We start from the raw sequence: 27,889 nt of genomic DNA, 5'->3' as shown, positions 1-27,889 counted from the left end.
GCTTAAAGGAAAGGCTGTTCACTTAAATACTTTTCTTTCCTTAAAGGACCTAACACAAACACTGCATGTGAAAGCCCCAGTGAGAAAACTACCTTTTCTCCTTTTCCTTGACTATTTTATTTTCCAACCTTGATATGACAAGACAGAATCAATGTACTTTAGTCAGTCCTAATCTAGTTTTTTAAAGCGCCCTTCTTTAAACATTAAAGGCCTGAAGCGATTCCAGTTGAAGATAGTGGGAACTTTTTATTGAACTCAAAGGAAACAAGATGCAGATTTTAAAAATCATTAGAGTTAAACAAACAAAAAAAAGAGGATATGTAAGGCAAGCCCATGTAGATGATATACATCACCAAAGAGCACAGAAGCCATTAACAGGAAGAAACAGGTGAAACTAATGTCATAACAAACTTTAGAGGTCACCAACACTTTGACTACATCTTTTTCCAGTTGGCTGGCAAGAGGGCTTGGTCTTGTGCAAAGACAGAAGGTAGTATGTTTATTGCTGATGCTTTCTGTATATCCTGGTTTGAACCATTCCTGAAGGGAATCAGATGCTTACAAATAATCAAGACAAAACCCCATGGCATTTTAAAGGCAAAGATTTGGTCAGGGATCAATACTGTTAATCTTAATTAGAAAGACAGAGAGAAGCAAGTCAATTAACCTGTTTATTTCTGAGCAATGTGAGAATATGAGCACATATGCTCCAATATGAGCACATATGCTCCACTAAAGAAGCTTATTTTAAGTAAAGTTGCAATCTTTAGAGCAAGGGAAAGATGCTATTAACTGCATCTGCAAATTCCAGTCAACTGCAGAAAATCTCACTTTACATAAAGTACAATGGTGTTGAACCTCTTAGAAGCGCGCTACAGCCGCTTTCACAGTAGCTATAGGAGTGCTACCACACGGAGGCTTTAGTATCTTTTTATGAGGTGATGCAGCGAGCAATAAAACAAAATGAAGTGAAGTGGGACAGGGCCAGAATGGCAGGGACTGGCCCCCAGCAGACCCTCACACCCCTGTTTGCACTCTAAGGATCCCACAGAGGGTTTTGCCCTACTCTTAGCATTTTACATGTATAAATCCAATTCCTTTTGGAAGGGAGAAATGGTGAGAAATCACTGACCCGAAGAGTCCAACTGCTAAATACATAGGAATAACAAGAGCAATACTGGACATAAATACAGAACTAAGTAAGGGAGATGGAAGGAAATTAACTTCATTTAAGGAAGAGTGAAGCATCAGGGAAGGGCAGCAATGTGGGCAGGCCAGAGCTGGACAGCTGATTCTGTATGGACTACTGCCAGATACAGGATTTGTATCTTATTAAACAAACCATGAACTTTGAAAAATTATAGTTTATCTACTTGGACCTTTCTAAAGCGAGTTGAGTCAGATTAACATTAACATCAAAGTGTTGTAGGATTCAATCACCTCTCTGCTGAACTTCAGTGATTTTGCCTGAATACCTCCATGTCTAAAATGCCTGCCAAATACATGATTCCAAAATTTCAAAAGAAGTAATCCATATGTAAAAGGGATCAATGGAATAACCAAACAGCTGGAACAGATATTTTATTTAGCAGTATATGTGAAAAACAAAAAAACCAAACCCACTTACTGAATTCCCTTCATAGTTCTAGAGATAAAATTTTCATGTGGATACATACATAAATAATCTTCAGATAGAACAAGCCATAGAATTAATAACTTTCTTAGAAAGCACAAAACACCAGGCCACAGGGTAGTGGAACCAAAGATATGTGGCTGGCCAACCCTTGCTGATGATTATAAGCAATTATTATATGACTGGTTGCGTTGTGTGAAGTTTCTGCATTACACAGATTGCAGCCTCTTATCCTGGCACTTCTCAATATCATCCAGCACTTGGACAGCCGCTCTCGGAATACGAGTCCCTGGACCGAACACATTGGTAACGCCAGCTTCATAAAGGAAGTCATAATCCTGTTCAGAAGAAATTTAAGATCTATAGTTAATACTGCAACAGAAAATTGACTATTACTGTAGGTGTGTGATCTATCCTAAATGCTGGGCCTGAGACAACATGTGCATCAACTCCCAGAAATGGCAAGACAGCATCAAGGGAAATAGCAAGAACAATAGTTAGGAGCAAAAAAAGAAATACTAAAAAACACTCACAGGAAAGGTTTTACCTGTTTAACACCAGATTAGTGTCAGATCCTTGAAGATATTCAAGAAACAACTGGATGTGACCCTGAATTAACCAAACCAACTTTGATCTAACTTTCGAAAATGCTGCTTTGAGTGAGGGCTCGGACGAGATGACTGCCAGTGGTCCCTTTCAATCTAAATCACTCTGATTTTATGATTGTCCTGAAATTTTAAACAAGACTTGGGAAGCAGGCATGTAGTCTCACATACATAGGATATATTATACCTGTTTCAACCACAGACTGTTAGCATCTCATGGAGAGACACTGGACAGAGCACGGTTTGGTTCTCCAAAAAACACTAATAGAGTTCTGCTTGTTCATTTTAAAAGTCTATCCTTCCAGAACACTTATCTGAGTGGTTGGAAAAGGAAGAAGTCTGGAAAAAGGGAATAAGAGAAGATTTATATACAAAATCAATTTGAATCTCTCTAGACAGAAGAAAACCCTGAAGGTGAAGCAGCCAGGCACTTACAGATGAGCTACGGAAAATTTTAGGACAAAGGCACAAATGAGACTGCAAGGCAATGTGACAAACTGTTGAACAGTTTATAAAAAATAGTTAAGGAGAGGGAGTGAGAGGCAACCCTAAGCCTAATGAGAGGGAACATGAGGAGGGACTAAACAGAGAATGAGATGTGTAGCCTATAGGTGTTGGGACCTGCAATGTGTCTTAGTTCATAGCCGTGCCTCTTCAGAACTATTACTGGTAGTCATGAAGTCTCTCAAGACAGGAGCTAGCCTTTGTCAGTAGTATGCAAAGTACTGGTAATCAGAAACAACAGAGCATGAAGAACATCTCTCTGAGGCTAGTTTTTACACAACACAACTTAATATTCCATCCAACAAACACTGTAAGTTAAACCAGGACAGGGTGTACTAAAAACCACATCAATGAGACCTGACTGCACTCTGTGACCATCCTGCAGACCTATACTGAACCTAGTGATTATACACAGCAGCCTTCAGCAGTGTAACTCAACTTTGACGTATAGGAAATAGCTAAAATCAGCAGAGACTGAAATAAAGCAGTCTCCTGGTCTTGATGGAAATGGATGTTGACCCATACCTGAGGTGGGATGACACCTCCACATATGACAAGGATGTCTGGGCGGCCAAGGGCATTGAGTTCTTTGATGAGTTCAGGCACAAGAGTTTTATGACCTGCTGCGAGTGTGCTCACACCAACACAGTGCACATCTGCATCGACTGCCTGCTGGGCCACTTCTCGAGGTGTCTATATGAAAAAAGGATTACATTACAGATCACAGCCTCAATCTGGTTGCTGAACAAGCATCCCAGGGAAAACCACTGCATTCAGAATACACTGGAACAGACACTGATAATTCAGTCATACCTGGAAGAGGGGACCTATGTCCACGTCAAAGCCAATGTCTGCAAATCCTGTAGCAATAACTTTAGCTCCTCTGTCATGGCCATCTTGGCCCATCTTTGCGACAAGTATACGAGGCCTGCGCCCTTCACGATCCATGAACTTGTTAACTCTGATTGGAAACACATGTTGTAACACCACAAGTCATTGTGATTCATTAAAAGCATTTCCACAAATAAAAAAAAGCACTCTTGCAACCATTAAATCCGCTAAAACCGTTGTACGTTAAATCAAAGGATCTTCCAGGTCATGGTTGGTCTGTGTAGTCTGAATACTATTTTAACATTCGTGTTAAATGGTTACTAACTGATTTCTTCTATTTACTCTCCTGAACTACATATACATATATATATATGTGTGTATATATTTTTTTTTTTAAGAAAAACCCTTCACTACTTTGCTGCTCTGCAACAGCCAAACTACTGCATTCTTTGAGGTTTTAATGAGCTGAATTCCAAGTAACTGAAGCACAATTCTCAGATTTTAAGAATAATTAGGACCCATAACTTCAAAAGTACTTGCACAGCACATGGAATATAGAGGTGGGTCCTAAACCTCATGCTGTGCATTTACACATCATCATTCAACTGGGCACAAGTCTGTGCAGAAAAGGATGACCTGTATCCCCCATTCCATGCACTCCTTCCAGTGCCTCCCTTTTTTCTAGGTCAGTGGCAGTCCAGACTTCTGCTGGATTAAAGCAACTGTATAACCACAGCCAGAGATCAATCTTTCATCTTATGTCTCATTATCCACGTACTGCCAGTCTCTATCTTGGAGTGGGACACTAAGATTACTCTCAGAAAACACTACTAAAAGTGGATTTTTAATGTTATACTGTTCTGTGCATTCTATTAATGACAGATTGTATGGATTTGGAGCAGCTTGAAACCATCTGTTGACATGGCTGGAGTAGTCACTATATGAATCCAGTGGTATAGGTTCAGGAAAAGAATCACTCAAGATAAAGCATTTATCAGCAAAGGTTTGAACAGCCCCAGGAGGTGATGCCAGGACAGGAAAAAGTTTCGTTTAAGTGTGGGGGGGAAGACTTGGCCAGTTTAAAAAGGAATATATCAAAAGAGCTGGGGAAACCAGACTGCAAAGCTTCTGCTTGAGAATCTAAAGAAGCCGGGCTTGTAGAACAGACGGACTGTTAAGGATATAAATGAAATACATACATGACTTGACATGTGATTTCTTAAAATCCTTTTCTCTGTATTGCTTTGTGTTCCCATATTCTTATTTTCTTATTTATTTGCACTTAGGCGCTCTCCCAAAGAGAACAGCTGTAGGTACTCCAAGCCTGCCAGGCTAAGACCACCTGAGTGACTGCAATTCAGGGCTTGAGTTAAGAGTGGGGCAACTCTGAAATTCCACTTTTCATGGGCTGTGCAAAGGTAGTAAGTAGCAAAGCCAGTTTTATTACCATATTTACTAAATGGAACATATGATGCTAGACATAAAGCACATGTGTGAAAAAGGGAGGTACATCTTGTTTCTCAAGGAATAGTTCAGTTTCATGTAAAGCTATAATTATAAATACTTGTCTTGGTATTTAAAATAAAAGATAGTGCTACCCCCTGAACAACTGCTTTCAAGTCAGGCTAAACATCACCATTGTGAAGCCATCAGGACATTCCTTTTTAGAGATCCTGTAACTCTTTGATGTGTAAGTCCAAGTATAGTGGGGACTGAAGAGCATGAATTCATATTACATCATCACCTACTCTAGCAATTCTGCCTCCTCACCCATGAGGACAGCAGCAAAGGCAGAAGCTGACAAAAGACACAAACGGATACTGTTTTCACACATATTCCCATCCTCTGATGTCTTCTCTCTAGTGATACATGTAACACCCACAGACTGGAAGTTGTATGTGGATATCCAGACAGATTTTAGCCTTAGAATTTTAAGAGTGAAGAAAATTAAGAGTGAAGCTGCAGGAACAACTTATGGACTGACAAAAAATAGGTTTTGCAAATATGAACTGCTGGAAATATTTGCAGAGATTATTATTACATAGTCTACAAAAGAAGCAATGCAGTGTATGGGCATTTCAGGCAATGTTTCTCAAATTCTTAATCTTAAGGTTGACTGGTCTATTTGAACAAAACCCTCAAACCATAAAACCACCTCAGTGGATTTTGTTTACAAGCAAATAAAAGCTTGAGTAAGTATTGACTGTCCTCTTATTGCACTTATTTCTCATTCGGCTTACTTGCTTACAGGCATGAGAATGTGTGTGCAGGTGTTTGTTTTGTTTTGCAACCATTTTGGGGATTAATTTCTGCTACCTTGTACCCATATCCTGAGGAATGCTTTTCTAGTGAGTAGTGAGTATAAATGTCAAATGGATTGAACGTGATGCTATGGTCAGCTTCTTTGGAAGTTATTCTCACCTATTGATGGCATAAAGAATTTCATCACTCTCTCCAAACTCCTGGCGATAAGCTCCGCTCACCATTCGGTCACTGGCTTTATGCTCCCCAAACACCTTCTTCATTGCATCTGTTATTTCTCCGACAGTGCACCTAAGACACAGAAGCAAACCATTAATGCTATCAGAAGAATACAGAAATCACTAGCAGTGGCCCAATTATTTGCCTTGCTCCAGGAGCAAATTCAATTACACATGGTTCTCCTTTCATCCTACAACTCTGAGCATCTGACTCACTCTAGCATCATCCACTAGTAGAACATGTAAGGGTAGTTAAAAAAACCCAAGAAAATATAAAAAAACCCACGTATTTTTCTGATGTGAGAAGTGATTTTGCAAAAGACAAGGCAACTGAGACTGTTGCACAGCAAAATATTTCAGCAAGTTGAATCAAATTCCCTTAACTGGGAATTTTTTAATGCTCAGCTTGCAAGATCTTATACTTGGACTGATAGTAACATCAGACTAAAATCTGAAATATAAAAATCAAGAGGAAAAAAAAGAAAGAATACACACAAAAACAGTCTGGAGCCTAAGCTGTTTACTGTAATTTGTTTGCCTTTCCTTTGCTGTTTATGTTTTAGTATTTACTAAAGATGCAGAAGAATCTGGGAAATTCAGTTATATGCCACTTTCAAGCTTTGTTTGATACTGGAGACACTGCATGCAAGAAGTAATATACCTTTTACTGATGTAGCACAATTGCCAGAAGCACACTGGGTTGTGCTGTCCTCAGCTTTGTACAAATGTAAGAAATAACAGTCTCTGCCCCAAAGCATTTAAAAATCTTGAGCTTAATGGATTCTATCTTTCTGGGAAAAATCTATCATGCAGACCTGTACCAAAAAGATGATGTTATGCTCAAACTACAGTTGAGCCCACAACCCAAAGACTGAGGAAGAGCGACCTAATTAGAAGGAAAAAGCAACTCATCTGTGGAGAAAGAGCAGTTCAGCTAGTAACTCCATTACAGTAGATTCTCACTTCTTATACAAAATTAATTGAGAGTCTGTACTGCGTAATGACTGTGAAGGTATGCTGCTGAGCTCCTGATATTTTTTGTCAATATATTCAGTAAAAATTATACTTGAATGGGAAGAGACTAAGGAATTCACACGTAAATACATACATACAAAGCAATGAATACAACTTGTTACAAACTCTCTCAAAGTGCAATGAAGAAAAATACTACACTTACAATACAGTTTGAAAGTATGCTTACAAGTACAAAACGCCATTCATCTGGCCATTGCTAAATATATTTTGTCCTGTGGAATTTGCACTTTTTCTTGCTATATTATGTTTAGCTATAAGCTACTCTTAGCCAAAATTAAATTAAATATCCTCTAAGCTTTTAATATGAAATGCTCAGAGGACACAGGATATTATTGCGTTACGTCATATTTGGACAAGTTACAACTTCTTGTCTATGTGCTTTTGGAATGAAATGACAAAATGAATTGTACTCAGCTCCTCTTCTGCTGTTTCCAGTTCCAGTAGTTATTGTCTGATTCTAACCTTACATAATCTGCCACACATACTATGTAACTAAAGATGGATTTCTGCTGTATTAACTGAATCCTTTAATAAATTTCAGAGAGATATTTAACTTCCTGTGACTCCCTTGCTATTTTGCTTTTTTCTTTCTCAGCTCATCTGTTGCATACTCAGCAAACTTAATCATAAACTGTAACTACACCAGCATAAAATGGCAAAAATCCTATCTTGAGCATACAGATGAGATCTATGTAATGCATACATCTGGAGCTGGCCTCTTACCTCAAGGATATTCTTAAGGCTTGGCCTGCTTTCTCTAGAAAACAGTATCGTGCCAGAACATACATCTTTTAGTCATAGTATAACAAAGGGGGGAAACTGTTAAAGAATAGTGAATTGAAACTGTCTAGAAATAGCTGCTTAGCACAACTTATATAAAACTTGCTTAGCATGAGTAGCTAAATTTGCTGAAGCCGTAGGCCGCACTTGGGAAAAGTAAACCTTTACCTAGTTTAGTAAAAAATAGTGCCTCAGAGCTCGTTCAGGCTGGGAAAATAAGGAAGCCACACGTAGTCTGCGCTCCTGTTTTACCCACTCCGAAAGGGAAGACGACAAAACAATTGAAAAATAAGACCTTGGGAGACAACTGCCAGACCCAACAAAAACAGAGGTACAACCTTCATCAGAGATCGCAAAAAACAAAAATAAGGAGAAAAACAGCTTACCTAAGAACGACGATGAGACCCAATGAGGAGCAGGAGACCCCAGACCAAAAAAAATTGCTATTGGTCTAACTATCGCGTGAGGGGTGGGAAATGTAAGCTGGAAAAACTATAATTGCCCAGGATTTGTTTACGTTAGGGTCCCTCTTTGGAGGCACCCAGCTCGAGCTGTAATTACAGCACGCGCATGATTAAAATTTAAATTGTTTTGATTTGGCTCTGAACTTTACTTTCGGGAACCTAGGGTCGAGCCCTGTTATGGTGGCCGACAAGCCTAATTTCCATAACAGTACTGACACACTCTTGGCCACTTTCGCCTGCCACACACACTTTCTGGAAATGTATTTTGAAAGTTCTCTGCTTTTATCCACTTTTTTTCCTCAGCACACTATGGAATTCATATCTGGATTCATGAGGACAACAGTCTAGAAGAGCAACTAATGTTAAATACAGGCTCTCAAATCCATTTAGAGTTCTCTGAAAATTCTGCTCCAAATCTCTGCAACCCTTAAAATTCAAGGTTTCTATGTAATAAAGGGGTTTTGCCTTAAACTACCCACAACTTGCCAAGAAACATTTTTTTAAAAAACTCTGCTTAGTTCTTAGTCTTGTTGCATAGATGGATGCCGTCTACCCAAACGCATCCATAGTGGGACAGCTCCATCTGGAGCCAGCATTAGAGCCTCTCCTCTTGGCAAGAAGAAAAGCAAATTTTCTGTGCAGATTGCACCTTTCTTTAGTCTAACCAGACAGCCATGGCATTAGATACAAGTTCTTTACAAGCTGGATGTAAAAAAAAAAAAAAATCCTATTTATCATTTACAGCAAAATTTTGCTTTGGAAAAAACTGCTTTCACCTCACTATTATAAAACTTAAATATACTTACTATAAGTATAGTAGACATTCACAGAACTCACAAAATTCCTTCAAATGCTCTTTATCAGATATGACGATTTCCTCCTATGGTCATACTACAGTGGACACAGGCTACACAGTTCTGGGGGCAGATGCAAGATTTTTGTTTTGTATTTGCACCTTACAAAATGGAGTTGCAGTCCATTAATACTTTTACAAATAATAAAAACCAGGTCATTAAGTAGAGAAACTAGAAGACATGAATCCCTGCTAAGTCCACCATTACCCTCTAAGGACCTCTACAATTCAAAGACAAGTGCTGACATACTGCTGACAGTCCTGACAAGCTCTCTTTGGAAGCAAATGTATCGAACATGCATCTGTTAGTGTTGAACAAAATGGAATGAGGATTTTGAGCAATCACAGTAAAAAATAAGACAGCACCTCAATAAAGAGTAAGTTTGGTTTGCTCACTTCTGGGCCACTGAATTAAAGAACAGATGTGAGATATTCCAGAGATCAACTCTGTTTGCAGTGGGATTGAAAACAGTCTTAAAAAACACCTTAGATTAAAAGAGTAAATGTTCCGCTGGACTCTAAAGGATGCTTCACTGTCCTTTTACATCTTTTACATCTTTGCCTGACTAAGCAAGCTTATTTCTCCTTCAACCAAAAAAATGTTTTCGCACCAATTTATGGTGCAAGAAAGGATGAAGCAACAGACCATGAAGAGACTGTGTATATCCCTTTTCACATCTCAGACACTTTTTAAGCTCTCTGACCTACAAAACAGCAAGGTGGCAAATCAGAGAAATCTAGCTACATTCTGAAACCGATAAGAGCTTGAGCTGTAAACAACAGAATGCATGTGAACATCATCATTTTAGATGACATACTTTGTATCCATATTGTTCTTGAAGAGCTATTAAAACATAGCTTTAAGAGACTGCAAACCATAAATAGTCTATCCTACAACGTCAAACTGCAGCCACCTTTTACTTCCACCTCTGAATAAAAATACAAAACATCTTGAGAGGTCAAACTTGCTAACAGCATACCTAAAAACAGCTGAAAGACGAAAATGAACAATCGATTTTTAACAGCTGTTGGATATTTCAATCCCCCCTGTAATACCTTGCACGTGCTGCTTCCACCGCAAGCGCCAATAAGTTGCCTTCCCCAGTAGCAGCACACTGTGTTAGAGCAGCAAGACATTGCTGGGCTGCTGCTTGATCTCTATTAGCCTTCACCTTAATTGGAGAGTAAAAATATTTAATTAAAACAAACAACGAGGCAAACTGGGAAGTCCAGTGTCTTCTGCTAAGACTTTCTGGTTTCAGATATTTATGTTGGAAGAATGGAATAATGCAACTGTTATCAACATACACCTTATCTTTCAAAAAAGCTAAAATTAAAAAGGCATTTCAGGCCTTAAAGCATGTGTACAAGTCCATTAAGTAACTCTAAAACAATTTTCTCCATTTTTTTACTAATTGTAAAATTGAATCTTGATTGCTGATTGTAAGCAGCATTCTTTAATAGCATCTGACAGACTGCACCAAATAGTCTGAGTGTTTAAGTAATGTCACACACGTTTAGAGCAAAGCATTACATAGTTATTTTCTATCTTATTTTCAGAAAATGTAAAGCTCTCGACTTGAAAGATCAGACATATATTTATGAGACTATTTAAATGCTCTAATGATTAAAACCAAATGAACATAATGAAAACATTTTTGTTCGGATTTTAATACTTTGTTTCTTTGGGGTGTCCATCAGTCTCCACTGAAGCTGTTAAACAGAAATCCAGCTTCTCCACTAGGTTTTAGACTGGATCCTCCCAAATATGAGGGTCAATTCTTTGGCAAGCCATCTTTCCTTAATATTTACTCAAGTACTATCTGAAAGTACAAGAACTTTTATTTCTGAGAAGGTAATTCCCACCTTATTAATCTTCTCAATCTGCTTGCTACGGACGGAAGTATTATCAATAGCCAGAACTTCAACTGTCTCCTCTTTTTCTAGCTGGTGCTTGTTTACTCCAACAATTACTTCAGAACCTATTTCCAACAGAAACACCAGAAACTAAGAATACAGTTGCAAGTTATTGTGAAAGGACACAGTATTTATACAACAAGAAAATTTTGAGCTTTGGTTTAAAACTGTTTTGACATTTCAAATACTTAAAATTTGCTTTCTCAGGAAAGACTGAAGTCAGTATTTTTCATTATGATGAAAGATGGTTAGATGTAAGAACATTCAGTTCAGTGAATACTGACCTGGAAAACAGATTTGAAAAAGAATACTATTTATCTTACAAACTAATTTAATAAGAACACACTAACATACATTAGCTACTTTTCCCTTTTTAAATTTGCATAGCTGAATCTTACAGAAACAAGCAGAAGCGCTGCTCTCTGGTACAGCTCTGGATTTACTCTTCTGTTATTAGAAAAATAAGAAAGTGAAGTTCCTATCTAAAACTATTCCACACGAATAAAAATAAATTTATCACGCTGGAAAGCCATATTGTAATTTTTAGCCAATATGGATGTAAAAACCATGTTCACTTGCAGTGCCTGGTAACACTACTATGCTCTTCCAACCAACGTAATCAATCTTGGGAGAGAAAATACAGAACTTTATTTATTATTCTCTAATGGTCTATACTAAATGCCTCCTTCAAACTTATCCTCCAAATGAAAAAGCTCATATATCTCCTTTCATGTTTGAGTTATCTCTAGTTTCTGTTACCGGAACACATATTACAAAAAGTAGAATATAAACATATACATATATGTATATCCCTGCATACATATACATACTATATATTATGTATATGTATAAAGAGCTGTATCATCCTCTAATTTGAGATGACTGCAGTTTTCTAGTCTTCAGTAAAAATGAATACTTCTCAAGCAAAACTAGAAATTCAGCCATATATATTCAATATTGCCATCTGCTGGTGGTCACATTTTTAAATTTAGGAGACACGATTTAAAGATAATTTTTCTACAGCTTTGTCTAGTCTAGTTTTAAATATGTCAAGCAAGACTGTATTTATTCATTTCTCTTGGCAGACTCCTATGCACTGGTATCTCTTCCAGAATCTTTCACCAATATTCAACTAAAATCTTTCTGTTTTATTACTCACAATCTGTTACTCCTAACCCAGGAAGCGAAAACATATGAAAATGTGTGTGTAAAAAAGCCTTCATAAAAAGACATTCTACTGGAATTCTTCCTTTCTTGCACCTTCCTGCTCCCTACCAGAGTCAATCCTGGCTTGTCTCCGAGCTGCGCACTCTTCAATACGAAGTTTGGGGATTCCTTCAGCTACAGCTTTGGCCATTCCACCCATTTCTTCAATCTCCTCAATGAGCTGAGAAATAAAAAGGATGGAAAAAAAATACACAGTAACAAGATTCACAAATCCAGCTTTTCACTTTTGTTAATAAGAATTTGAACAGTAGTACTTATACCTAAATATACAGTCTTGTGCTCTAGAAGAATATTTCCTCTACACCTGCATCTCAGACTAAAGGTTTCGGGTATAAATTAAGCAAGATCTCAAACAAAAGAATATTCTTATTAACAAAATGCCATGGATTCAATAACAGTGCACAGCATATTACTTAACCAATAAGAACCACAGTCTTCCCTCTATGCAGACTTAAAATCCAATGCATTGATTCTGCAAATAGATAAATAGATATGGACCTTTGCCTGCCAACCAGCCTTTATAGTTACATGTATACTAGTAAACAGAACAAAGTCAGGGCAAATTCTCAGACCCTGAAGACAAGGGGAATGGCATGGTTCAACTCTCATGCAACTACAGCCCTTTCCTCTCCAAAACAGGGTGACTGTACTCAAACTTCCTACTGAAAATGGCCCTCAGACCATGGCTAGGCACTGTCTAGAAGCATCTTAGTTGACATATAGACGAAAACCATAAGGTGCTAACACAGCACTATGTACTGCTGTGTTTACCAGGTTAGTGTTTAAGCCTATTTTGGTTAATTTACAGACTTTGGGACTTTGCATAAAAGCAATAATTTGCTCAAAGGGAGAATCACAGGGTTTACTTCCACAGCCCAATCTTGCAAACGTCTAGGCAGATAACTTTATTTGGGATTGCCCCAGACTACTCCAGTACAGTAGTGCTTGCACACAAGTAAGTCCTAGTAGCTGAAAAACATTTATTAAAAAATGGATTGTTTTGATCCAACAGAAAAAATTCTATGTTCTACATAATGTCCATATGTATGGTCAGACAATTGTCTGCCTACATGCTCAGCTATAAAAATTTGCACTTAAGAACTAGTTTTAAGGTCTTGAGCAGACTACCACAGACGTCATGCACCTAGTAGATTGGCTTGATTTCTTCTGTAGAATCTTTGCTTTTACGGACAAAACACAGAGATGCAAGAAAATCAGGAATCTCCAGAGCACATGGGAACTTAACGGATCTTGATTATTTGTTCAACATGGAGATATTTCCCCTCTGAATGTAATCTGCTGAAAGGCTGAAGTCCATACAGATACATACACATATACATACACACATACATACTGTATTTTTATCGGGTTTGTTTACAAAAATATAACAGAGGCAGGAGTGGTAAAAGAATTCCTTCATAATAAGTCACCAATATATCAAATAGTCCCTGAAAAGACATTTCTGGGAAAAAAAAAAAAAAGCAAAAAACAAACCTGATGCTCCTACACCAGATCATAACAATACAAAAAACATGCAATCTGACCTTTAAAGCAGCTTCATAGACATCATCGGTGAGGCACTCCATGAGGTAAGATCCCCCCCAGGGGTCTGCCACTTTAGGAATACCAGACTCCTCCTGTATTATGATCTGTGTATTCCGAGCAATGCGAGCACTCTTTACTGTAGGCAAACCCAAGGCTTCGTCGAATGAATTTGTATGCAAAGACTGTGTACCTCCAAACACTGCAGCCATTGCTTCAATTGCAGTACGAATAACATTGTTAAAGGGATCCTGAAAGGAAAAGGAAAGCACTGAAGCATAAAGGTTCTGCCAAGTGCCTGAGGCATATTAAGAACTTAATAAACTCAAATTGGAGAGGATGGTATGGTTAGTCTGGATAACTTCCATCCTGGAATTCCAAAAGTCCTGGAGTCGTGAACAGCACATCTGGCAGACAGGTTACTAGTCAAGATCCTCAAGATGTGTTTCGGAACAAAATGTGTTTAGTATTTTCATTAATGACAACATTACAAAGCTAGGAGTTACTGTTGAAACTTGATGGTGCTGTAAAATTGAAAGACATCAATGGGAGAACTGGGATATTAACCAAAACAAATGTATAATCTGGAGTACAAGGTAGAAAATGAGAGTCAATTTAACAGAATATAATTTCAGCCTTTTGACCAAGATTTCTCTCAGCTCATTTTAGACATCTAGGCAGTTGAGAGATATATATCTGTCCTTATAATCAAAGAACAGTTATTGTGAACTCCAGGGGGTGACTGGTATGCTAAGACAGGGTAAAGAATCACCTGCTGCAGGCGCCTATCTCTTTCATTTGATTATTGAAGGAACTTAACATTAGTGTAAATTGCACACCTACACTTTGGCATGTTTAGGTTAGGTGATAAGTAGTCAAAGTAATTAAGAGTTATCAATGTTGTAGGACTTTAAAGAAGACATAAGGAATCGTGAGGTCTGTGAATTAACCTATTTTCCATAAAGAGAGGGAATTAATATCATTATTTTACAAGCCAGTAGTAACACTACCTATGCTGGATTCTATTTCTGGTTCAGATATTCAAATTGCAAGAATTACAGAAAAGTACGATTTGGATGAACAAGATTGTAAAGATCTATTTTACGGGAGCTTACCTAGCTAAAGGGAGGCCAAAGGGAAATATATTTGCTCTCTGAAACCTTTAAGGAGTAACATGTATGTACGTAAATGTATAAGGAGAAGCTATATTAAAGAAAACAACAATCCTGAGGCATGAAGAAAAGGTTATAAGCTTGCCAGAAATACATTTACATTGGAAACTGGAAGAGGATTTATAATATTTTTGGCAACATTAATATTTTGAACTCATACAGCACTTTTAATCTGAGGACCCACAAGGGCCACTGTTCCAAAAGTCAGTTAATTTAGTTTCACTGCATCCCTGCAATATAAATATTGCATTTGTTTAAAAAAAAAAAAAATAAAACCAAGACACAGAAGTTAAATAACAATGGCAGCAATCAGAATAGAATCTAAAAATAACTCTTATCACATGACCTCATTGAGAAGTAGTCCTGAAATCCCGTTCTGATGTCACTTGAGTAACTATATATGCAGTCCCATGAGTTATTTTCTTGTTGTGAAGTGATGTAACTCAAAAGAAATAGCACAAAGTGCATCCAGTTTCAGAAAAGCAGCCGAGCTGTAACCAGCACTGGTCTCTTCAGCAGTTAAGAGATATGGGCGTGAATGACTTCCTTGACCACCAGAATTAATTTTCAACCCAGTGAGCTTGAGACAAGGGTGCCCCTACTGCTCCATTCAGCCATGCTCTCAAAGGGATAACTTATTTAACCAATTCAGGAGAGAGCATCACCAGTCACCCCTGAATTAACATAAGCATCCCTCTGCATTTGTCTCTCCATTTAACAGATTTGGATCCTATTTTCAATTCAGTATCCACTAGAGTGGGAGCACAGATGCTTAAGACAATGAGTCCAGTATAGAAATGAAACCAGACCATGAAAAGTTAGGCACTGAGATGCTGGATATCACTATACCTAAATTATTTTGTGAATACAATCTAAAGCCCTTAATTTGAATGCTTTTACTTGAGAAATGTAGAGTAGTCCAAAAAGTGTTTCCTAACCAGCAATTTGGGAAGCAATGCTGCTGGCATTTAACAACAGCTTTCCTCTTATGTAATCAAAAAGAAAGATCCAGTACTAGTGTGTGCATTTATCAGAGTTAAGACAAGTTGTCTCATTCAGAAAGATGCATCTTTGCTAGTAAAAACAACAACCCCTTTCAGATATATGCAACCTGAGGACATATTTAAATCATGTACATTATAAATCAGAAAGTAACTTGAAGTTCAATTTCTAACCTGCTCAGTGAGTGACCAGCCTGAAGTCTGACAATGGGCTCTCAGAAGAAGAGATTTGGGATCCTTGGGCTTAAACATTTTCTCTATCAGATGAGCCCACAGCCGCCTCCCAGCTCTTAGCTTAGCTATTTCCATATAGAAGTTCATGCCAATTCCCCAGAAGAAAGAAAGTCTGCAGTAAGAGTACATAAACAGGATAAAATATTAAACCATTGTAATAATTCTGTTGCAGTAATGGAAAAGTCATGTGGCAAGTTCCCTGGTTAATTTATTTTAAATATATAACCCTAACATAAGATGATGGGAATGTTCTCAGCCACTGATGCCAGTTGTAATGGAATGCCACATATTTGCACTAATAAACTGTCTTAGTTTCCAAAGAGGATGACTGCAGGCAAACAGCAGCGGCAATGGCCCCAATAACTGTTAAAGTGTCTTCAGGGAGTGTTTTTTTTGTGGGGGGGACCCTAAGTCAAGCAGTGCTCCAGCTATATGATTCACACATTTTTTTGGACTCACTGTATAGTTACAGAATTTGTGAATCAGAAAAAACAGACCAGTGAAACTGTGATTCCACTCAATTTGGCAGTCACTATACAGAGAGAGAATACGCTGGCCAAAATGAACTGACTTTAGGAAATTTGTAATCGTACATTCTGTTTCAACTACCTGAGCTTTCCTTTGCTAAGCAGATTTTTTCCAAATATTTCAAAATAGTGCTAGTGTACAGAACATTCAATAATACTATAGCATAAAATGACTGCAAGAGCTCTTGATGGATTCTGTAATCTATACCAGATGTAGTGTAAAGGCTTGGGGACCTTTCTGGCCCAGAGACCAACTGTCACAACAGACCTTGGCAATGCTTGGGTGTGTGAATGAGCTTTATTCAGTTTATTAGCACACATGTAATCTAAGTGTCTGTTGAACCAGATATATTTTCGCACTGCTGAAACCGCATAACAAAAAAACAAACAAATAAACAATCAACCTGCAATATGAGCATTGCTAATGTTGCTTGTACAAGAATACTGAAGTACATTTGAGATTAAATTCTAGAGGTTTTAATCACTCTTCTGAAGTGAGTTTTGTACTTGCAGACTTGTTTTGCTCACCTTGGCGCAAATTCATCAATGGTAAGGCCCGCTTTAAGTCCAGTTCTGCAGTACTCCAAGCCATCAGCTATAGTATAAGCTAATTCCAGAATGGCATCAGCTCCTGCCTCTTGCATATGGTATCCACTAATTGAAATTGAATTAAATTTTGGCATATACTGTAAAAATTAAAGATGACAGTGTAAGACAGCAGAAGGGCAAAAACGTGAGACAATTGTACTATCGATGTTCACAAATAGTCCACTCTTTATAGACTGACAACACAACACATCTCTACTAAGTTGTGTTTGCAGGTGTGTATTTCAATTGAATGAAGTCCCATTGTTCTTCTCTCTCAATATAGTAAAAATGCTTTTACCTTTTTGCATTATTCATTGTGCTTATATTATCATTCACCATGATAATCCTCTTCCTTTATGGATTAGATTACAGGCTGTGTTCCACCTCGCCAATGAAATTGCAAATATGAAAACATTTGGCACTATCGAACTTCCAGTCATAATATCAGGACTTCACTCCTTTCATTATCTCCTTCTCTTGCTCCATTTCATAGCAGAAGTCCTTCAGGATTTCTTATCTCTTTGCTCCCACTTACAGCTGCACCATACTTCTTAACCATGTGGTTTATTACTTTTTGTGCAGAAAAAAGCCTCCCTAATCCTTTTCTCCAAGCTTCCCTCCTTCCTTTCAGGCTTTGCCTTATCTTAGGGTCAAGGCTGCCTTACAATTGACAGCCTAACTTAATAATCCTAAAATGTACACTGTAAGTGATTTGGGATCTTAACTTCTCCTCCCTCCTCTTTCCACAACCATTTCATTCCTCACTATGAGAAGTCTTCCTGTCTTCTGCCTTGTTGTGCAAAGAGTTCTGCAAATGCACAGTTAACTAGATATAACAATAGAACTGAATACATCTAAACAACGAATACCTTTGAGGTGTACCGAAAGATGTCAGCAATAATCCGCATTGATGGTTCTGGGGGAAAAATGTATGTATTTCGGACCATGAACTCCTTCAATATGTCATTTTGGATTGTCCCTGTCAGTTTGGCTTGGGGCACTCCCTGCTCTTCTCCAGTTACGATGAATGTTGCCAACACTGGAATGACTGCCCCATTCATTGTCATAGAAACAGACATCTTCTCCAAAGGAATTCCATCAAAAAGGATTTTGGTGTCTTCCACTGTATCAATGGCAACTCCAGCCATTCCAACATCCCCTCGAACTCGTGGATTGTCTGAATCATAACCACGATGGGTGGCTAGATCAAAAGCAACTGATAATCCCTGCTGGCCAGCTAGATGAAAAAAAAAGGGAAAAAAAGGAAAAAAAAAAAGAGAGAAAAAGAGAGAGATTGATTCTGAAGTGCTAAACAGGCTTGCTTTAAGAAATGGGCCTAATTTTATTTTACAACACCTAGGCTTGGATGATAAACCAATTTTTGATGTTAAAGACCATTTTCTCCCCAAACTTGTCCAAGGTTTTCTAGTCTATGCAGGATTTAAGCTTTAAATGAAAAAGCTTTTAGCTGAGAAAAAATATTGTAGTCCTTCAACCTCAGCCACACAATCAAAATGTGGCTTAACAAGCTACTGAATAGCAATTCAGCCACAAGTTAGAAACATGCATACGTGGACAGCAGAGTGGCTCACGCACGCTAACTGTGCTTAGCTTAGCTGGTAACAAGTGTAGGTCACATTACCTCCTCTTTATCACAGATTAAACACACACATACAGACTGGTACCCTGGCTCTGCTCGCATATATTGTTTATTCCTAATGTGAAGTGCTGCATTACTAAAAATCTGCAGTAAGAGAAAGTTATTCATATAAAGCAGGGAACTGGGTAGTTAGAGCTCTGGCAGATTTGTTGCAGTGGCCTAAAAGCAGCACCTGAAACTTCACTAAACACAGACATTCACCAGTGTTGCTGTTCCTGAAGAAACTCTATCTGCTCCTTCTGCAAATCAGCTACTCAACATCAGCAGAACTCTTGTCAGATACCAGCTGCTCTTGTTGGTCTAAAAAGCTAGGTGTTAGCTTTGAAGCATAGTGACAGCAGTTTAAATTTGTATCCAGTTCATTGCTCAGCCCACTGATAGGAACTTCAGCGATTCTGAGGACGGATAATGAATTCTCTTCCAGCATTCCTCTAATTACAGAGTGATTTGTAACTAAATTGTTTAAAATGCTTTACAAATAACTAGGCCAGATTCACAATCTATGCTAAATAATTCAATATCAATACAACCATTAACACAAAAATAGATAAAATAACAACATCACAATAACAACATTTGAATAAACATGAAAAATTCCTGGCGACAAGCACTCGAATACCTGAGCAGTGCTGCCCACGTATTCCAATGTTAGCACTTTTGCTTGAGCAGAAAGTTTGAGCAGTAACACAGAGTACACTCATAAGTCTTTCTGTTGAAATGTTTGTTTGCAGATCTTTAATATTCTGTATTTGTGATTTCTTAATTTACTGAGATTTTAATAAATGAACAGACTCAAAAAGATGTACTTGCAATATGACAGCAGCTAATACTAACCTGCTTCATACTAGCTAACACTGGTAAGGAAACCAGCCCCTCCTGCCTCTGAAATACTGACATTTTGAGTAGGAAGGACAGTAAAGTGCGATTTAAAAGCTTCCCAGAGGTATTATTCAGAACGTAAATGTCAGTGATCTGCTGTTTTGACTGGTAAGGTTATAAACAGCCACTCTTCAAAAAGCTGCTAGTTGTAAAACAAATGCTGCATTCTATCAAGATCAGACCACATTTTAGGAGCGGTTTTGGGATCCATACCTGAATAGTATACTATGATGATACTCCGGCTATTATCTACAAGAACTGCTACAAAGCACAGTATTCTGCAGAAATACTGGGAAAACTGCTCTCAAATAAGGAAAATATCAAACTTTACTAGCACCCTACTCATTTATATGAGTACATTTAAAACTTAACAATATGAGAGGGAAACCCAAAATGTCAGAATGCGCTAATGCCACAAGTTTAACTAAGTGACAAAGTTCAGCAGGTTTTTCCACTGCAAACCTCTCTCATGATCACAAAACTAGACTAAAGTGCTCCACAATCTCTGCTGGTTGGACCCTGGGACGCAGCCAAATTTTGTCTCTGTCAGCACCAAAGCAGAAGGTCTAAAATAGCATAACACATTCATTTTTTCATCTCAATGGCAAAATGAAACAAGCACAATTACAGAAATGAGCTAAAGAGTGCAACAGAGAAGAATCTAGCAGAAATGAAAACTCACAAGGCTGAATAATCACATTCACTATGTAATCCTCCATGTGATTACTCTCCATTGCTTTGCCAGGCAATGTTCTCTGCCAAACCAGCTGTCTTACCTTTAATGTTGTCCTTGTAGAACTTGTTGCTCTCCTCCACAGTGCTGAAGCCAGCATACTGGCGAATGGTCCATGGCCTGTATGTGTACATGGTTGGGTAGGGTCCTCTAGTGAAAGGTTTCACCCCTGGCAGCTCCTCTGGAAGGTTTTCTGTGTCTCTCTTGGAATACAAGGGCTTGATGTTGATGCCTTCTGGGGTGTGCCAAATTAAATCCTTTGGGTTCTTGCCTTTCAGCTGCTTCTCAGCAAGGGCAGCCCACTCGGGGTGCAGAGGCAGCCTGTGCAGCGAACGCCATGCCAGGCGAGAGGCTGGAAGTTGTGCCAGGCATGTGCAGCAGTGGGGCCAGAGGCGCAAGAGGGCATCCTTGGCTCTTAGCATGTTTGCCCCAGCAGGTTGCCAATAACGGATAAGCTGAAGGAATTAAAAATGCAGAACTTCATGTTTTGCACTATTATACAAATCCAAGATGGGAAAAGCCAGCACAAGAGGTCAAACAGTTTGCTCAAGTCAAACCAATTACTCAGGAGAAAATAGAAGTGAATTTATTCACTTACTTCACAGAATTCCCCCCGTTCAATCAGACAATGCTTAAAGCAAAGCAAAGGAAACACACTCCATTTTCCTCTAGCAAGGGAAAACTCCTACAACTCTTCTATCTCCACATTTGAAATGAGTATGAAACTTATTTCAGTCCCTAACCAGCACCATGACTTCAGTCACTGAAAAGTCTGTGTAACACAGCAAGACAGCATGGCTAGCTACCCTCTCGCCTTCTGCTCTCTCCCCGATCTAAGGGCTCCCTGGTGCCAGAGAGGGGCCCTCAGCGCCAAAGAGGAGCTCTGCGGAGAGCACGCAGTCAGGAACCTGCCGGCACCACGCACGGTGCAGAAGGCAGCTTGGCATGACCAAGTCTAGAAGTATACCGAGAAAGAAAGGAGTAAAACATGTCGTATGCAATAATACGATAATGCATGTTGCTGAGTTTGTCCCCCCAGGCACCTGACAGAGACGGGGGAGAAGCTCAGTCACTCGGGAAAGCCGAAAGTGCTCCTGCTGCTCCCCATCCAGCGCTTTCTCCCAGAGCGCTGTGGCACCACGGCCAGAAGCTCCACACGAGCGTTTTAATACGATGTATGCTACGTAGAGTACATATATGAGCCGGTGCGGGCAGCGGAGCGGTAGAAGAGCACCCTCCCCCCCCGCCCCGGCATCCCCTTCTGGCGGCCCCGGGCCGCTGCCGCCCTCCGGGCCGGGCCCGCCCCCGTACGTCGCCGAGCACCCCGGCTGCCAGAGCCGCCCCCTTCCCCGGACCGCCCCCTCGGGGGCCTATAGGGGCTGGGGGGCCTGCCCCGAGGCTCGCTGCCCCTGCCCGCCCCAGCGAAAGGGGGGTCGGGGCGGCCCGAGGGCCCCGGGGCGGCCACCCTCCGCTCCCCGTACCTGCCGCCAGCCCCTCCGCCGGGCCCCAACGGCCGCCGGGCGCGGCAGTGCGCATGCGCCCGCCCCGCCCCGCCCCGCGCAGGGGGCCGGGCTCTGCAGTGCGCATGCGCCTGGCTGCGCGGGGAAAACGGTTTCCCAAGGGCTCGGCGGTTTGGATGCGGAGTCGGTCTCGGTGCGAGCGTTGAGGAGGCGCTGGGGGGCGGCTGAGGACACGACGGGGTGGTGAGTCCCGTATCGGGTGGTGCCGGTGGGGGATTTGTGGAGGTCTCCCCTGTGTTACCAGCAGCAGCGGGGAGCTGGAGTTTTTTGAGGGAAGGGGTGGCACTGTGGCGGATACTACAACTCCCGGCATGCGTCTCGCCCTGCAGGTGGGGAGCGCGGGCTGGTGGGCAGCGTTGCATGCTGGGAGTTGTAGTCCTTTCCCGCGCTCGGTAGAGGGGGTTGCTACCGTCGCAACAGCCTCCAGCACGGCGATATGGCGCAGTGTCGCGAGGCATCGTGCTGCGAGTTGAGGTTCGCGCTGGGAAGCAGGACCGCTGCCTCCATGTTACGGAGTTTTTTAGTGTTTTTTTGGTTTTAACCATGGCTGTCGCCACTGCCAGGGGGAGCGCCTGTTGTGTCGCGACAGGGGGCTGCTGTATGCTGACAAGTGGGAGCCCACTGTTTCTGACTAGGCAAGAAGTGGCCTGAGGGAATGGTTGAAATTCAGTAGGAATAAGTGCAGTTTTTCCTGCTTCAGTGGGACGAAGTGGGCTGGGCAGGAGCACCCCAAGAGCTGAAGGTGAGCAGTGCCTGTCGTGGGGGAGTTGTCAGGTGTCTCCTTGGAAGCTGTGAGTAGCAGGGTGACACAAGAGGAGCTTCTGCTTGGGGTTGCTACCCTGGCAGTCGGGGAGGTCCCGTCTGGATCATGGCACCCGATTTTGGACACAGTGCTTCGAGAGTGATGTAGGAGTCCCAGAAAGAACAGTAGGAATGATCAGAGCTCTAGCAGACCTGGCTTATGAAGAAAGACTACATTTGAGTCATTCTACTTAGGAAAAAGAAGACTAGTGCGATGTAATGCTTACTCTCATCCTTCTTTAATCAACAGATTAGGTGGTTCTGAACACAATACAATTAAGTTGTCATTACTTTTGTTCGTCATGCAGATATGCTAGCTCTTAAATTTTAAAGAGTGGTGCAGAATATGCAAAAACTTCCCTACAAGGCAAATGGAGACATTCTTCTAGTGGTCCTGCACTTAAACAAATACCCTGTGCTGTATAAAGCCTGAGTGTTTGCATATTTCCTTTCTTTTCCTTGTTAATGTATGGTTTGTACTGGATTATAATTGCTGACTTTGCGTGTTGGGGAGGGGGTGTTTCTTCTTCTGTTTGGTTTACAGATAATGAAACGCCACCACACGTCTTCCGGTAAGACGGGGGAGACCACTGTTGGGGGAACGGTAAAAAAATCTCGTAAATCAATACATCAACAAGGGTGTTCCAGCAAAAAAAAGGGAACAGATGGAGGAAGAAGAAAACAAAGTCAAAAAGGAGAGGTAACCACTGCTTTGTGTCAAATGGGTTAGAAAAATAACCCAAGAGAAAAGAGGGATTTTGCCCACTTTTTTCTAGTATGTAGAGAATATTTCATGAAATCAAGGTAGTCCTCTTGAGGAAATATCTAGTATGAACAGTTCCTTAGAGATGCACTGCTGTAGCTAGAAAATCTGGAAACCAGGAAGCAATGTGTGCTGTTATGTGTTTGACCAATAGAGGGAAGTATTGTCTGATAATTAACAAAAGGGCAAGCTGGCTGCGCACTTAAGTAGAGGGATAAAATCTGTGTTCTTCTGCTGAAGTGAAGCTGATTCAGTTCTGGAGAATATTCTTTGCACATCTCAAAGTTGGCCTAGAGAGCTTTGTATTGGAAAGAGCTTGCTTAACAGCTTACGCCATGAGCAGCATTATCTCAAGATGTGGCTGGATAGATTAACTTAAGCACTTTCTTGCCTTGTGCATTTGTTATTTTATGACCTTACTTTTGGAATGGGAGGAAGTAAGAACAGTGAATTGTTTCCCTTATCCTGCTTGAGAAGAATACTATTTCCTAATCCAGAAAGCCTTGCCAGTGGTCAGTAGTAGCAGACTGCTGTCAAGCATTAAAATACCTTCACAGCCTTTTCTGTAGCGGAAGTAGTAAATAAGTGGTTCTGCAGCAGATGATGTTTCCCAGTTGCCACATTTGCTGTAACTTTTTCTTTTCAGCAGATCACTCAGACAGTCAAATGGAAAGCTAAGGAACACAGGGACAATTCTCCTGCAGGTAGGAATGTGTTCTTTCCTTATGTTTGTCTCACAGCAATTTAGTGCTCTGGAAAAACACTAAAATTAAGATGTAATAACTGGTATGTTGAAACAATGGATGTATGAAATATGCTGTTGAAATAAGTTTCATGATTTTCTTTCTGAACAGTAACAATGATTTGTAGTAGTGTTTTAGTCACTGTGCATTCACATAATATGTGCTGCATATGCATGTATTAATTGTATTCTTTGTTTACAAGTAGTGTTCTCTTGTTCTGGGTGCTTGTGGTAGATTATTTTACGCTTTTTAACTCTCTTTTTAGGTGTTTGTCTTCTGTATCAAGACTGGCATATGTGGTATTGAACACATAAATAAGACAAGGCCTCTGCTGCACTGAGTTTCCCATTTATTTATATTCCCACACTCTTTTATTTCATTCTGAGTTTTCTTGCTTGTATCACCAATGATTAGGGGGAAATACCTGTTTAGAATGAAAGCTTTTATAGGAAAGGACCTTTTCTATTTTGTGCTTGCTATACAACACTGTATAACTGAAGTACAAATAAGTACCACTTAATGTGGCTAGATAATGAGTTGATATTTTTGTGAGAACGAAAAATCTTAGCTGATAGATTTTTGACCACCACATGACTGAATTATTTACTACAAAGCTGTTTATCCACATTTGATAAATTCTAAAATTTTCCTTTTTTTTTTTTTCCCCCTTTCTTCATCTACTAATACAAGCAAAAGAAAATGGTTCTTCAAAAGAGATAAAGCTAACCAGTGCTGAAATAGCATCTTGGCAGACTCTCTCAGAGAGCAGCAAGCAGTTTCTGGAAACTGTGATGGATTCAGTAATACTGTAAGTGCCAGATATCCTGGTGATTCTTTTCTGTCTGCTTCCTTAAGCAATAAAGTAACACACTTAACATTGCCCAAGTTGGAAAAGTGTTGATGCTTTTTTGGATGATGTTACTGGCTGTGTATGTTTTATCCAGTATAATATAATGCTTTTTTTTAATCTGAAGTTGGAAATTCTCATCTAGAAGTTCTGACTTTACTTTGCTTGCTAAGATCTTTGTGCTCGCTGGTTCTCTGGTGAAAATTCTGCCTTTATTTTCTTTCCAGATCTGTTTTGTGCCAACAAAGAGAGAGGAAAGAAGATGTTCAGAAACACCTCAATTTATTGAAAGAAAGGTAAGTAATTTAAAAAAAAGGAGGGGGGGATGTGGGAAGGGAATCTGGTTTACCCAGTTATTTTGTACCATGCTGATAGAATTCCTCCTGGAAGCAATCACCTTTGAGAAGTCTTGTAAGGGAGAGTTGATGCAAAATCAAGGAGGGAAACATCTTGACAGTACAAGTCATACTTTCGTATTTTCATAATACAGGATGCTGAGATTTTTCAAGACCTTAAAGGTACCTCCAGGGAAGTTGGGCAACCTGAAGAATTTCCGGAGTCTTCAAGTAGCAGAGAAACAAATGCTCGAGACAAATGAAGAGTCATTGGTACAATTGCAGGTATGAAAGGCAAGAATGGGAACAAAATATTTGTCTTTTCTGTCTTCTGCTAATCAGCGTGCCCTTTTAGCAGAGGGGGCTGCTCCCCTATTCATCATTGTCATCCACATTCACTATTAAGCAGTGTGTCTTTTTGGCTGTTTTCTCAGTGATTCAGCTGGTGCTTTGGAGAAGGGGCTTAGAGTTGGGAAGTCCTGACTGCTCTATAAAGTACTATCAAGAGATGGAAAAGATGATAGTTCTTTAATCCTCTTAAATTCTTGTTCTAATTTTTTTTCTTCTCTAGTCTTTAGGACAATGTGTGGGGACTCTTTGCACAGTATTTTATACACAAATGGCTCAACATCTCTAGAGCAGTTTTTATTGTTTTGTTTTTCTGTCTGTTTTACCTTAGGAAGAAATAAATGAAGCAGAGCGATCAGCAGAGCACGTAGATGAAACTATACGGCAACTACAGTACAAAATCCAGGTGCTCAGGAACCAGTTGGAGGAAGGTGAAAAAAAGGCTAGGAAGGTATTTACAACAAATGTTGCTGCCTTCAGCTATGGGGAAGGTGTTTCCAGTGCTAGCCCATCCAAGCTGTTTCTACAGAGAGCCTAATATAAAGGAGGCCTCATCTACCTTTGGCAATGTACCTTTCCAATCTTTCCAACTTCAGTTGCAAGGCTAAGCAATTTAGTTTTTCAGAAGTTGGATGATGGCACACAATTTTTTTTTCTACTTGCATCTCTTTATTTTTATTTTTTCTTCCCACAGGTATTCCAGAAAGACTGCAGTGGAGCACTCCACCTTCCAGAACTCCCCAAGCACAGCTTAGAGGCACCCAGTCTGCAAGTGAGCAGGGAGTGTGTTTTCAGAGAGAGCTTGGCAATGAGAAGGAGGGCAACAGAAAGTGCTTGTATCACTTAACCTCTTTAGCCAGAAGTGGCAGTATGTCTGAATGTTTTTTTTTCTTTTGTTTTGCTTTGTTTTTCATTCAGAACTATATGCTGGGCGGGGGCTCTTCTTAGTCTAGAAGGCATGCCATGTAAGGATCACCTGTATCTTCCTAGTGACTCTACGGTCCTAGGGAGCATGTAATCACTTCAGAAATAAATCACCATGTAACTCTGATGGAAGGAAGTCTGTTGCATTCTGTGTCTTTGATCCCTCTCTAAATTTAAAAACAACTACGCTGTATTAGCCTGATGGAGTTAAATTCCTGTAGGAGTCAGTAAAATAAATGTTTGTTATTGCCTATTATTCTTAATAATTTTTTCATTCTTTAGGAAGAAATTTTGAAGATAAAAAATAAGAATGGTCTTCTAAAGGATATGAACACTATTCAGCAGTCAGCTGATATGAAGAACATGTTCACTCTCGTTGAAAAGATCTATGAGAAGGTGGATTTCATTTGAGAAGCCAAAACAGATGGAGTCTGCTTTGAAGCAAGATAACCTCTGCCAGTATGCTATACTAATGCAGAACAACAATTGTTGATTCTGGAAACAGTGCTTTCTTCCTTAAGGTTTTAGTCTTCTGACTGCTGAATTTCTATTAAAACACCGTGTATGAATATTGGCATGTAAATTCATAGATGCTTTTGGGGACTCTAGTGATTTAGGTGCTCCATCAGAAATTTTTTTTTAACCAGTGAGGACCTCTTCTAATGAATATATATATTTTCTTAGGGGAAGAAAGGAAAATGGGTTTTGGGTTTATTTGGACATTTCTGTAGACTTGGGCAATGTATTTCCTTGTGTTTGGACTTTGATATCAAATATGTAAATCAGTAAAGGCTGTGCCTCTTATGAAACTAATGTTCATTTAAGAGTTAAATCCTCTTTAAACATGAAGCACCTAGTAAAGAGAAGTCTGTCTAATGCTGAGTTGCAAATCCCCTTTCCAGCTTCATTACCTTTTTTTAATAAAAAAGCCTACACTGCAGGA

At 39.8% G+C, this 27,889-nt stretch overlaps 2 protein-coding genes across 6 annotated transcripts; one reads left to right on the top strand and one right to left on the bottom strand.

Annotated features, from left to right (window-relative positions):
* Positions 1-220: 220 nt before the first annotated feature.
* Positions 221-22,209, bottom strand: MMUT (methylmalonyl-CoA mutase). 2 transcript variants are annotated; one of them, XM_026093848.2, is made up of 13 exons: positions 22,147-22,209; positions 20,709-21,120; positions 18,263-18,630; positions 17,334-17,491; positions 16,219-16,390; positions 13,874-14,122; positions 12,378-12,489; positions 11,052-11,167; positions 10,242-10,357; positions 5,995-6,126; positions 3,556-3,703; positions 3,268-3,435; positions 221-1,971 (listed from the first exon to the last, which is right to left on the bottom strand). In XM_026093848.2, the coding sequence occupies exons 2-13, from the start codon at positions 21,085-21,087 to the stop codon at positions 1,843-1,845; spliced, it is 2,247 nt and encodes a 748-aa protein (XP_025949633.1). In that variant the 5' UTR covers positions 21,088-21,120; positions 22,147-22,209; the 3' UTR covers positions 221-1,842. The 2 variants fall into 2 exon arrangements, with proteins under 2 accessions (XP_025949633.1, XP_025949632.1); XM_026093847.2 differs by lacking the exon at positions 22,147-22,209 and adding an exon at positions 21,709-21,834.
* Positions 22,210-22,211: 2 nt separating this feature from the next.
* CENPQ (centromere protein Q) lies at positions 22,212-27,886 on the top strand. Of its 4 annotated transcripts, none has more exons than XM_026093853.2 (9): positions 22,212-22,368; positions 23,531-23,686; positions 24,399-24,453; positions 25,183-25,300; positions 25,567-25,635; positions 25,830-25,959; positions 26,354-26,473; positions 26,717-26,794; positions 27,229-27,886. In XM_026093853.2, exons 2-9 carry the CDS (start codon positions 23,534-23,536, stop codon positions 27,355-27,357), a joined length of 852 nt encoding a protein of 283 aa, XP_025949638.1. In that variant the 5' UTR covers positions 22,212-22,368; positions 23,531-23,533; the 3' UTR covers positions 27,358-27,886. The 4 variants fall into 4 exon arrangements, with proteins under 4 accessions (XP_025949638.1, XP_025949636.1, XP_025949635.1 ...); XM_026093851.2 differs by having other exon boundaries at positions 23,501-23,686; positions 24,396-24,453; XM_026093850.2 differs by having other exon boundaries at positions 22,213-22,368; positions 24,396-24,453.
* Positions 27,887-27,889: the final 3 nt, after the last annotated feature.

Source organism: Dromaius novaehollandiae, chromosome 3, assembly GCF_036370855.1.
Source record: "Dromaius novaehollandiae isolate bDroNov1 chromosome 3, bDroNov1.hap1, whole genome shotgun sequence".
In the NCBI taxonomy this organism is placed as follows: Eukaryota; Metazoa; Chordata; class Aves; order Casuariiformes; family Dromaiidae; genus Dromaius; species Dromaius novaehollandiae.
Note: the sequence above shows the minus strand (reverse complement) of the source record. Positions and strands in the feature narration are given on the sequence as shown.